This window comes from Leucoraja erinacea, chromosome 15 (genome assembly GCF_028641065.1).
Source record: "Leucoraja erinacea ecotype New England chromosome 15, Leri_hhj_1, whole genome shotgun sequence".
In the NCBI taxonomy this organism is placed as follows: Eukaryota; Metazoa; Chordata; class Chondrichthyes; order Rajiformes; family Rajidae; genus Leucoraja; species Leucoraja erinaceus.
Genome location: NC_073391.1, coordinates 14,552,369 through 14,565,813, shown reverse-complemented (window position 1 = coordinate 14,565,813; position 13,445 = coordinate 14,552,369). Strand labels below are relative to the sequence as shown.

Here is a 13,445-nt window from a genome sequence, read left to right as displayed (position 1 = left end):
TATTAACCAGATATCCCGTGATTGCACTTCACTGTCTTAGAGTTTATTGAACACTAAATCTTCCATGTACTCTCGCTGGTAATACTTCTCCTAATCAAAATGCAGTAGGCATCGAAAAGCTTAATTATATTTTGAAGTTCTACAGCTTATAAATTTATTGGGATCTGGAAAGGTGAAGGGAACAGTTGCTGTGTGGCAGGTCAATAGTGTTCTTCTTGTGAGCATGTTGCTTGGAAATTCAGTAGCACTGAAGGCCCACACCTTCTGGAGCTACTGAACAGTCTTCACACGATGCAAGACCTTTACCAGCCTCCAGAAAATGGCAGAGGAATGGGACATGCATTGTTCAAGGTCATCAGCGATCAGGAGGGGCCAGTGGTTGAATTGCTGGATGTGATTGGCAGTTGGATGTCAGGACCAAAGATCTTTGACCAAAGACCAAAGACTGCACAAGCATATTCCACTTGGGCAGTCTGCACCCCAGCGCTTGAACATTGACTTCTCCAATTTCCGGTAGCCAAAACGTTGCCTATTTCCTTCGCTCCATAGATGCTGCCGCACCCGCTGAGTTTCTCCAGCACTTTTGTCTACCAAAGATCTTTGGCCAGGACAGCTTGCAATTGTCACTTGTGGGTATTCATGGTCATGTGGGACAGCAGTTCAATGGGTAGAGTGAGAACTGGTCAAACTTGTCCTAATTGAGGTGCTACCATATAGCCTTAGTGAGAAGGTACACAAAAAAGTCAGCGGGTGCAGCAGCATCTATGGAGCGAAGGAAATACGCAACGTTTCGGGCCAAAACCCTTCTTCAGACTGATGGGGGGTGGGGGGAGGTGGGGATCAGAAAGAAAAAGGAGGAGTATGAGCCCGAGGGCTGAGGGAGAGCTAAGAAGTGGAGGAGACAGCAAGGGCTAACAGAATTGTGAGAATTCAATGTTCATGCTACCAGGATGCAGACTCCCCAAGCGGAATATGAGGTGCTGTTCCTCCAATTACCGGTTTTGCTCACTGTGGCCGTTGAGGAGGCCCAGGACAGAGAGGTCAGATACGGAATGGGAGGGGGAGTTGAAGTGCTGAGCCACCGGGAGGTCAGGTTGGTTAATGCGGACCGAGCGGAGGTGTTTGGCGAAACGATCGCCAAGCCTATGCTTGGTCTCAGGGAGAGATGGATGGATGAATTACTTCAAGGTAAACAAAGGCATGTCCCAGAGTTAGGCTGGGATTCATCTGCAAACTCTTCTTTCAGACACAGAGAATGTCTACTTCTGCATGCTGATGCCTTGTGCAGGTCACACATGCACATTTTGAAGTTATGGAAATGATGCCTAGGCATATGCTGCACACTATTGGAACCCATTGCATATGCCTTGTACTTTGCAAATAAAATATGGCCCTAAATTTTACAATCAACAAAAATAGTGTTTACAATAAAGGGGAGAAGGGAAAAGATTTAGTAAGAATCTGAGTAACCTTTTCACACAAAGGGTGGTGGGTGCATGGAACGAGGTGCCAGAGGAGGTAGTTGAGGCAGAGACTATCACAATGTTTGAGAAACATTTAGACAGGTACATGGATAGGGATGGTTTAGAGAGATGTGGGCCAAATGCAGGCTGGTGGGACTAGTGTGGATGGGACATGTTGGTCGGTGTGGAAAGTTGGGCCACATTGTAAGACTATAATTAACAGGGGGTAGGTCTTTGCAATGGTTAATCAAAGAGGATAGATCCTCTGTGGTACCCTAAATTGCAGATTTCTCCTGTCATCATCATAGTGGTGTTGGCATTTGTCTTTATTTAACAAGATTCAGCTTTGGGTAATACACATTTAGTTTCAATTCTGGTTGAAATCAGTCATCACGTATTTTATACACAGAAGTTAAGATGCTAACCATAATACATGGTGTAATGTCAGCTGTGCAGGACTGCCTCCACACTGTTAAAATGAATGGCAAGACATATGCTGACTTAAATGCATAACATTTAGCATATTAATTTTGAAACTTTGCTGGACCATTTACTGAAACTCACAGCCACAATCTGTGGTGATTCCACCAATTACACTATTGTTTATTTTAGTTTGAAGTGGGCTTTGGTATTTCTTTTTTAACATATGAAATGCTTGTTGAATTCAAAATGATATTTGGATAATTTGTTCCCCAGGCAACAAGCCTACTACACCTGGTCTTACAAGGTGGTATCTCATGCAAGTACTGGCCAGAACTGTGTATGCTTAGCTGAGCGTTCATAAGGAATGTGAGAGGTATCGAGACCCAAAGCTCTTCTGCATCTTGGTTAATCTGCACATAATATTAGTAGCAAATATATTCACATATTTAATTGGTCTTTAGGAATAAAACAATCTGTGATGAAACATTGTCAAAAATTTGTTGGTTCGTCTTCTTTCCAGATTTCTGTAATTATATAACAACTTCACAACAAACAATGATACTGATTTGTTTCTTGCTTTGCAAATCTGTTAAGTGGGAATTAAAGTATCCAAATAGTTAGTGCTTAATTTTTTATTGATAAACTGACAATGTGCTAGTCGAAACAAACTTGTCTATTTAGAAATTCTTAAACATCAATTTTTAGTCATGTAACTCATGTGTTTGCCTAACCTAACCCTGAACTTAAATTGTGTCGTTTTAGGAGCCCATGATTCTAAGTCCTTGCCTCTCAACATAATGTAAATGGTCCTACAGTGGGCACCAGCAGAGGGCAGTGATTGTGTTGGATCACAACGGTCAGGAAAAGGAACATTTGATCCTGAGAGTCTTTCAGGGATTGGGAATGAGGTGAGAAGATCACAGATCTCAAAAAATGTTATCTAGGAGGAGGGCATTCAATAACTTTGTCAGAGTTTGTCAGATAAGGGAGGAGGTTTGAAGTGTCTGGAGATCAGAGTCATGATAGGAGTTTGCAAAGGAGATCAAGAACAGAAGTGATTAGGATTACCTACTTAATTTTATACTTAAGTGATGTTTGAACTGGTATTCCTGAAGGTAATCAGCACTGATGATGGCTACCTCGTGGAAATGAAAATTGCAGCAAGGACAATAAGCTTGCATGCTTGGTTAGTCCACACTTGCACTCCATATTGGTTTAATCTCAAAATTATTTAAAAAAAGTAAATGGAGGCAATAAGAGGGCACTTCTATTGCTTTATAGAATTATATTAGAAACACTTGGTTACATGCATTTAGAAAGATGAAGCTGAGAAAGGAAAGACGAGGAATGCTGTCTGCTGTTGGGGAAGAATCAGTAAACAGCACATAAAAATAGTCATCCAGATATCTGGTATGGAATACAGAAGTCTTAACACAGAGTACAATAAGAATGTGAGATTCATTACCACAGAGAGTACTTGAGGAAAATGTTATGGATGCAGTTGAAAGGAAGCTAGATAAGTACATGAAACAAAAGGCAATATAGGATTTCGTGACAGAACTAAACCCCTGTCTCACGGTGCGAGTCCACCCACGAGTGATCCCGGGTGAAAGGAAAAAATTAAACTCGTGGGTGTCTACAAGATTCCAAGTTTATGTTCACGAGTTTAAACGAGTTCCCACATGTATGTCTAAGTTTGCCATTTACTTCTCATTTCTGCGATGTACCAAGTTCCTCTCCCGAGTTACCAAGTTCCTCTCCTGAGTTACTCTTGAGCCAACAATGACTACCGACGTGTGGAAAAATCATCACATGGTAAAAATGATGTCTGCAGTTTTTTTTTCCCCACTATAAAAAGACCCAGCCTGAAGAACGATCTCGACCCGAAACATCACCTATTTCTTTTCTCCAGAGATGCTGCCTGACCAGCTGAGTTAGTCCATCATTTTGTGTCTATCTTTGGTTTGAACTAGTATCTGCAATTCCTTCCTTCAAACTTTTAGAGCATTTTGTTTCAAGAAACAATCCTTCCAAAATTGCATTCAAAAGTCCATTTGAACTGCATTTGTTCAAGGTCTGGCATCAATCATTGAAAGGCATAGGCTGTTTTGTGTCGGGAGAAACTGCAGATGCTGGTTTACACCGAAGATAGACACAAAATGCTGGAGTAACTCAGCGGGACATGCAGCATTTCTGGAGAGAAGGAATGGGTGACGTTTCTGGTCGAGTCCCTTCTTCAGACTGAAAAAACGTTTCGACCTTTCTCTCCAGAGATGCTGCCGGCTTGGCTGAGTTACTCCAGCTTTTTGTGCCTAGTAAGATTGTTTTATTCCCTTAATTTATCTCTCATCAAAACGTTGGTAAACGTCTAACAAAAAGATTAGGTAAATTGAACATTAATGTTATTTTTTCCCCTGATAGCAAGGTCCGTAGACCAGAGGGATAGCAGTGTGTGTCTCTCTACTCACCCAGTATGTCCGTCAGAGCAGCCGTTCCACCGTCGCGACTTAACTGTATAAAAAGCAGCGGCTCAAAACATTGCTGATTGGGCAGATCTGCCCAGAAACCATCCCTTTCACACCCCTTTCCCAGCCCTGGGAAACAAAGTTTTCAGAGCCCTACAGTCACCCCAGCCTGATACAGCTCCAGCACAAGCCTGGCTGATGGCAAAGTCATAAGTCAGGATCAAACCTGGGCTCAGGCGCTGTGGGGCAGCAACTCTACCACTGTGCCGCCGCGCCACCTAACTTAGTGACATTGAGAAGCAAGAGATTGCAGGAGATGGAATCTCAAACAAATAAATAATAAAATGCTGGAAGACCGCCAACATTTTTGTGTTTGGCAAAATTTTTTTTATTTATTCATATATTGGGATCTGGCTGTTATTGACAAGGCCAATGTCCTTGACCGAATGGCTTGCTCGCCCATTTCAGAGTTGGTCACGTTACGGGCGACCAGGAGTTGCACGTGTATCACACCGGGCAAGGATGTCAGATTCCTGCACTCAGAAGCAAGAGAAAACCAGATGTTTTTACAGTGATCTGTCATAGCTTTGTTGACACCCATTACCAATAACAATTTACATCCCATCGCCGCCCTGGTGGGATTTGAACTTGTCATTTGATTGTAACTGCGTGTCTCTGGAAGATACAAGAATATATCAGGTATAATTATGTTAACCGCCTTGGCACCGGTATCTCAAGTTGGGAATACTGGGAGGCTGGAAACCCAGTGATGGATCAGCCGCACTTCCCATTACCTGGGAAGACAAACGCTTTCATCCCATCCCAAAATGGCCCTTGTGCTCTAGCCGGTCGGGTATGGAAGCTGTGTGGGAAAGAACTGCAGAGGCCGGTTTACACTGAAGGTAGACACAAAAATCCGGAGTAACTCAGGCAGCATCTCTGGAGAAAAGGAGTAGGAATAGGAATAGGATTAATTTATCGTCACATGTGACGAGGCACGGTGAAATTATTTGCTTGCATACACAATGTATACGAATAGCAGTCACCTACGGCGCTGACAAAGTTACAAAGCACGCCGCTCTTCCTATTTATTGTCTCCCACATTTCGGGTCCAGACCCTTCTTCACACTACTGAAATTTCTGGGCCTATTTCCCCACTGTTCTTCATATTCCCTGTTTAGTTTTTAGTTTTACAGATATAGCGCGGAAACAGGCCCTTGTAATTTTCCTTTCTAAAGATGCAGTTTATTTTGGTGACTATTGCACACTACAGACCAGAAGCACCTTCAATACCCAGATATACGAGATCCACACAAAATCTTTTTTTGCGGCAACAGTTTATATTGCTCTCTGCATTATGAAGTCCTCGACTGTGAACCCCATGGGCAATCACTACCAAAGTGTCTGCCCACACAGTCAGTACACATCTCCTATACTTGTCTCCCATACTAACTCCCCCCCCTCAACCCCCCCCTCCTCCCCCCACTCTCCCCCCTCCCCCCCCCCCACCCACCCCCCCCCCCCTCCCCCCCCCCCCCCCCCCCACCACCCCCCTCCCCCCCCCCACCCCCCCCCCCCTCCCAACTCCAGTCCTGTCCCGAACCCCTAGGAAACTGGAGCGAACGACAATCAATTGCCACGGATGCAAATAATCTCATACAGAAGAAAGGGCAGATGCTGGTTGGCAAAAAGTGAACACACAGTGCTGGAGTAATACAAAAACGCAGCAGAATTTTGGAAACGTCATCCCGTTACCCGTTCCTTCAATCCTTCTGTTCCGCTGAGTTAAAGAATGCCCACGGTAGATTCACGAGTCACTACAGTAAACTCACGGGCTACTATGTTCTTACAATGAGTTTAAAAGTTTAAAATTTTTACTTCAAGAGTAAATTTGACTCGTGGAAATCCTTAATCATGTTGAAAGATTTTCACGAGTTAACAAGTTCCCGAGTACCTGCCATTAGCGTTACCAGTTGCTAAGCTGCGTCCACGAGTTCCGACGTTCCCGCTATGTTAATGCTACGTGATTACCACGAGTTTGATTTGTTTTAAACTCAGGATCACTTGTGGGTGGACTCGCACCATGAGACAGGGCCATTAGACAAAGAAGAATGGGTAGAAGTTCAAGTGAAGCATATGCAGCAGCCTATACTGATTAGGTCAAATGACCTTGTCCAATACTTTATATTGTGGTAATTCTATGAAATGTCCATTGTGCAGCATGAGCATTGATAATTTATGTTAGATTGCAATGAATGAGGTGTTGCAGTCAAAATGTGAAAGTATAAAGATTCCAATGTAACATGTTTCAACTTTGAAAAAATACAGAATGTGTGTGATCAATTTGTTTCCTACCTCTGTCAAAGCCTCGGGAAGATATGTTTGCATCCGGCAAGGCAAGATCGCTTTCTGAGATCCACATTGAATGCTAGAGTTCATTGTGCACATTGTGCTCTCCAGTGATGCACATTTGCAACTATTATAATTTGATGCCATCAAGACTCTTCCTTCTAACAAATGGCTTTCCCCCTCCCCCTCATGCAAATATGCAGTATATCTTAAAGTTCACCTCATTTTTTATCACTCTTTAACTTTATCACTCTTTAACGGTAGAGAATGCAACGAATTTATAGGAAAGTATCCATGGAAACAATAATGCAATTGATATTTCTTAATTTGTGAAATGCAAATGCCCAGAATGTGGCAATCCACAGTGACAGTGCAAGGACATATAATATTATATTGCATTGCACCAAACTGCATACATACTGTTGTAGGGGAAAGAATAGTGAGGGATAATAAATAAATAGAGATATGGATTGTGCTAATGAGGTGCCAGGGAACTGCTGACAAAGCCTCAATGTAGAGACATGAGACATAAACAAAAGCCATGTTTCAGGAACTTCATTGATTATGTTATAGTCTGCACCCATTGTTGTAACAGAAAATTGGATCTCCTGTCAACGAAGTTAGACTTGTGGATAATCATTTTATTCTGTAAGCAAGACTTAGTTTTACTGTTGCTCTAGTTTCTGTGTAATCTTGTCAACTGGGAATATAAAAACGGCGCCAAAGTCACACTTGGGAGGTCAGCTTTAGCTGCCTGGCCTCCCGCTTATGCACCAGTTTAAATATATCGCCTGTTACTTTCTACACCAACTCCATGCGGCCACTCTATTTTGTTCCAACACGAGCAGGAAGGATCATTGGTTTCTATTATCTGCTATCTGTCAGCAATACCTTCAGTAATTATTTATTGCAATTAGTTATTGGCTGCAACCTTCCCTCCATTGATGAACTGTACACTGCAAGGGCCAGGAAGTGAGTGAGCAAGATCATCTCTGACCCCTCTCACCCTGGCCACAAACTCTTTGAATCACTTCCCTCTGGAAGGCGACTCCTGTTTTTATGTCTGCCACAGCCAGTTGCTCTACTCAACAGCCAAAAATCTGTAGCCTCCCTTTGATCTGGTATTTTGTTGGTTCACATGCTTGATCAATGGTGTTTTATCATTAATGGTTTATTATTATTAATGTTTAGTGTTTTGTGTCATTCGTAACTGTATGTCATATTGTTACTTGTGGGAGGAGCACCAAGGCAAATTCCATGTATGTGAATACTTGGCCAATAAATTTACTTACTTACTTACTTACTTAAAGGTCAAGTTAATTAGGCTTGAACTTGACAAAAACAAATTTCATTTGATTGGATGTCTGAAATAACATTCCCAAAATATTTCAAAGACTGGTGTCCTTGCTATTCTTCGCCTACCTCTTGAAGGCACCCGGACATAGGTCCAAAATTGAATAAATGATATGCAACAGAATGCTGCTGCTGCAACACATCTCCAGCGACCTGGGTTTAAACCTGACCTCTGAATGCACAGAGTTTGCATATTCTCCTTGTGATTACATGGGTTTCCTCAAACCTCTTGGTGCTTTGGTGGGTTAATTAGTCACTAATGTGATTGGAAGGGAAGTAGTAAAATAAGGAGACAATTGATGGAAATGTGGTGAGAAAAGGGCATTGAGAAAATTGGTGGGAGAATGAGATTACTCTGAGAGCTTAAATGACCTCTTTACATGCTGGAATGGAATATAATTATGGATGTCAGCTGTGTATTACTAGGCAGAGGTTAGTATGAATTTTCCATCAAATTTAAATGTTCTAATTTAAATTCAGTGGTGCAGAAACTTTATGGAAGCATATTACCCTGCAGGAGAAAACCCAAAGGAGACTGAGAAAGTTTAAAAATCAAAAGCAAACCTCTCAGAATGAATTGATTTTTGCTCTTATGAGGAAAGTATTAAAATGAATCCAATTTCCACAAGACATTTTGCATTTTCTCTCCAATATAATAGTCAGGTTTGCAATGAGAAAAAACCTACCACTCAGAGGATGCGGTGTGGTGCATTGACGTTTTTTTAATGGATTAGGTAAAGGTATAGTTTGTACGCGAGGTCCCATTCTTTTCCTTTGTTGCAGTCTGCATTCATGCATCTGAACTCTCCTCTGCGTTGCCTTAATTTCAAGCTCTTGCAAACGCTTTTGTGATCGAAAGATAAAATCTGGCTTGTATAGTTTCAGTGCCTCCTAGTGCGGAAAGAAAATAGAATTACATTATGATTTGCATGTGATGCAGTATAGTACTGAAACGATGAAAACTTTCTACTGAAAACTTTCTCCATCTGTTCCATATATAATAAGGGAAAATGAAGACAACTTAATCCACATAATAGTTCTGTAGAAGTCCGGATGCCTTAATTCAGATAAAAATAGACATAAAATGCTGGAGTAACTCAGCGGGACAGGCAGCATCTCTGGAGAGAAGGAATAGGTGACATTTCAGGTTGAGCCCCTTCTTCATGCAGATTAACTTGTGTTAGGATAAAATAATAGGGCAGAGGCACTCAAATTAAATAGTGAGAATAATTATTTCATTTAAATACCAATCCTATTTTTATACTTTATCATATATTTCTCTGTGCTGCTACTTGTACTTATTGCCAGCAGATTTTGGTAAACTGCATCATCGTTTCATATTACAGTATAAGTGAAATCAGGTGAAAAATCCTATTTGAAATCTGCCCGATTATGTAATTTTCATTACATTAATAAATGATTTTCTCACCATAACATATTCTCAGAGCTATTTTCCTTTCATATATTTTTATGTTTTCCCATTTTATGACCATGAGACTCATTTGAAGCAGCCAACACTACAAGGCCCTCTTCAAAGAGCAATAATAATCAAATAAAAATAACATGCTAGGCAGGGGTGAAACATTTGGGGCTCTGTAATATTGCAATTTGCACATAATTTTAGTTACTTTCATAACTCACCATGGTGCGATTATGAATTTAAATTGTTTTAAATTGCTTCACGAGTACTACAACAAATGCACCATCAGACACAGACATTCTGGATAATATTGAAATTTTGTGAATAATTAGAAACAAAATATTGCACAGAGCACAAGTCCATACACGAGGGTGCAATTCTTTCAGCATTCCCTTATGTCCATACCCTCAAATAGAATGAACAGCCATTGAATTGTGACTAGTAATAAATACATTTCCCAGCTTTCTCCCCTCCAATCAGTCTGAAGAAAACTCCCGACCCGAAACGTCGCCTGTCCATTCCCTCCACAGATTCTGTTTGCCTCACTGAATTCCTTCAGCAATTTGTGACTTCCTCAAGATTCCAGTACTTGCAATTTCTTGTGCCTCCAAACTGCACTAATTTTGAAAGTTAATAAAAAAAATAATGACTTTAATTAACATCTCCAGAATTTAACAAACTCCATAAATAATTTTAAAAACTTTACAATTAAGAAAATTAAAGGAAACGTAAATACATTCCTTACCTGCACTTACCTTTTCATTCAATTTTGTTCACCCATTTAAATGGATGGGTTATTCTACATGCCAGCCATGGCTAGCAGAAAAGCTAAGAGTCTTTGACCTACGAATGCTCAAAATGGAGAAGCCTCCAGCATGGCTCTGGGAATCGGGAGCAACACATGAAAGCCTAGCAGAAATTGTGGAAGGAGTGCACCTGTACTCTTCATCCACCTGCCCAGTCTGGCATCCCCTTCCCCACCTGTGACAGATTTCAGAAATCCCCATTTCATTTCCAATAACGTGAAAATAGGAACACAAGATCATTGGGCTATTTTGCCAGTCTAAAACTTGTTTTTGTAAATACCTGAGGCTGGTTTATGCTCATAATAACTGTCCTTTGCCTTGAATTTTAAGATGCAAATAGAATTTAGGACAGATCGTTCAATATTTTACCAAGTTCTCCAATTAAATTTGCCAGGCAAGACACCTTTCACAATTCTGTTCAGGCAACCCTTGATAATTCCATACCTTTGATGATTCATGATTCAATCTTGCTTAACTATAAATTCTACAATTTATCCACTATTGTTGTTGGGTTAACTGTTACAAGGATGATCTTTCCCTACTTTGTTTCTGAAGAGAGATACAAGATGATCCAGTCTTTAGATGTAGTCAATTAACAAAGCTTTAAGAGATGAAGACAGGATTAGGCATTTAGCCTCCCATACCTGCTCCAGTATGCAATAAGATAATGCCTTACCTTTTCATTCAGCACTGCTTTAATCCATGTTCCTTGATTTCTTTTAATATCTAACAAACTAGTGATCATAATTTTTTGCCTCTATTTATCCTCAAATTCGAAAATGATGTTTTAGTCTGTCAGGTCTAATGCTTTATGAATACTGAGCTCCAGCAAATTTTTCATTACTTACCTGGCTTGTTGCCACCTTGGCTAGTCAGTTGAATTTCTCCTCAAAGTCTTCCATAATATGCTCTTTCACCAAAAAGTAAAATACTAATTATTTTTGCCATTCCTTCACCTTCCATAAGATTACCTTTAACATTTTGATGGCATAAATGCATCGTTGCATTTCTTGTTGCACCTTGTCAGCCTTTCTTCATTGTCCTTCTTACATAATTAATCTTTCTAGTTTCTCCTTTTACTTTCCTGTACTTCTTTGCCTGGCCGTTGTGACAGTGGTACTAAAAGCACGCGAATAATACCTTCATTCTAGGATTTTCCAAAGTATTTTCACAACTAATGAACATTGGTTCCAATATGAATATGATGGGAAGTTGCCCATCTGTTTAGCCAACTAATTTAATAACTTAGGAAAAAGATGATCCCCTAACATTGTGACACACGCTTAGTGATGTATTGAAGGGTCGGCCTAGATCATATGAAACAAAACTGAATAGAAAAAGGAATGTTTGAAAATTATTTTATGATTATATTTAAATTTATGTTCAAATGTTGAAGAAAATGTTACTTGCCATTTTTCAATCAGCCAATATTGATTACTTTCACAGTTAACATGTACAAGTGCATCAGTCTGTTCCCTGCCTGATTAATACAATGAGTAAATCTAAAAAGACTAATTGAAAGGAAATGAATCTCGCCCTTCCTTCTACATCTGGGAAATGAGTCACCGCCAATGTAGTGTGTTCAGGATAAGTGGGAACTCCCACAGAATTATTTACCCTGTTGCATGAAATGAATCCACTTAAATTAATGAAGAAAAGGTGAAAGTCAGAACCATTTGTACAGCAATAATATTAAATAGTCAAGCTTCAGCTGGATTTTTTTTTAAAGTAGGATGATTACTTCATATGCAACACCATCTGCTTATGCATCAATGTGAAATCAGATAGCCCAATCATTTTAGATCAGCAGGTAAATTAAGAGACCATGGAAAATTCAGCTAATGATTCCAAACTAATTATAACATTTAATAAAGAAAATTTGGAAACATTTCAATGTAACTTGTAGAATGGTCCATCAAGCACCAGGAAAGCAATCATTTAAAACATATTTTATATTCATTATCTGATCCTCAAGGAGCCATTATTCATTGCTATTTGACACTTGGCCGCTGACTAGATTGCCATCATTGCCCAATACTGATCAACACCCCTGCAAGGGAACACAATTAGCACCAAAGTAACTTTCCTTTATAATCTATTATTATAATCCTTTGTCATTATTTTATTATTTATTTGCTTTATAACAGTAGCTTTTCATTAAAAGCACTTAATTGGCTGTAAAGTGAATTAAGTGTATCATTGAACATTCTGTTCTGATACAAATTATTTTATTTTAGAATAATTTTTATTTTCTCTCCATCCCTCACTTTAGATTTACCAGATACTTGATCATGGTGGAGGTAAAGAAGGAATTGATACAGGGTGTGAACCATTCCCTTGAATCATATCATATTTTCTTTCATTCATACATGGGATGCAGACTGTCATTTATTCCCCATCCTCAACTGCTCTGGAATTCAGTGACTTCCTCGGCAATTTCAGATGAAAGTTATGAACCAACACATTTCTTTTCATATGAAGTCTATGGATTTACTTCCCTGAAATAATAACATGACCATTTCAATAGACAATAGACAATAGGTGCAGGAGTAGGCCATTTGGTCCTTTGAGCCAGCACCGCCATTCAATGGATGATCATCCACAATCAGAACCCTGTTCCTACCTTCTCCCCATATCCCCGACTCCGCTATCTTTAAGAGCTCTATCTAACTCACTCTTGAAAGATTCCAGAGAACCGGCCTTCACAGCCTTCTGAGGCAGAGAATTGCACACTCATAATTCTGTGAAAAAGTTTTTTCTCATCTCTGTTCTAAATGTCTTACCCCTTATTCCTAAACTGTGGCCCCTGGTTCTGGACTCCCCCAACATCAAGAACATGTTTCCTGCCTCTAGCATGTCCAAACCCTTAATAATCTTATATGTTTCATAAGATACCCTCTCATCCTTCTAAATTCCAGACTATACAAGCCCAGCCGTTCCATTCTATTAACATATGACAGTCCCGCCATCCCAGGAATTAACTTGGTGAACCTACGCTGCACTCCATCAAAAGAATGTCACTAGGGCTCTGTACAACTGCAGAAGGACCTCTTTGCTCCTATACTCAACTCTTGTTATGAAGGCCAACATGCCATTCGCCTTCATCACTGCCTGCTGTACCTGCATGCTTACTTTCAGTGACTGATAACCAAGGACCCCCAGATCC

At 40.2% G+C, this 13,445-nt stretch overlaps 1 protein-coding gene across 2 annotated transcripts in view; it reads right to left on the bottom strand.

Annotated features, from left to right (window-relative positions):
• LOC129703961 ((E2-independent) E3 ubiquitin-conjugating enzyme FATS-like) overlaps positions 1-13,445 on the bottom strand; it is a 280,942-nt gene that overhangs the window by 10,045 nt on the left and 257,452 nt on the right. For both annotated transcript variants that reach the window (XM_055646707.1, XM_055646708.1), the window contains one exon: positions 8,740-8,944. In XM_055646707.1, coding sequence (XP_055502682.1) covers positions 8,740-8,944 — 205 coding nt within the window. The remainder of the gene's footprint in view (positions 1-8,739; positions 8,945-13,445) is intronic.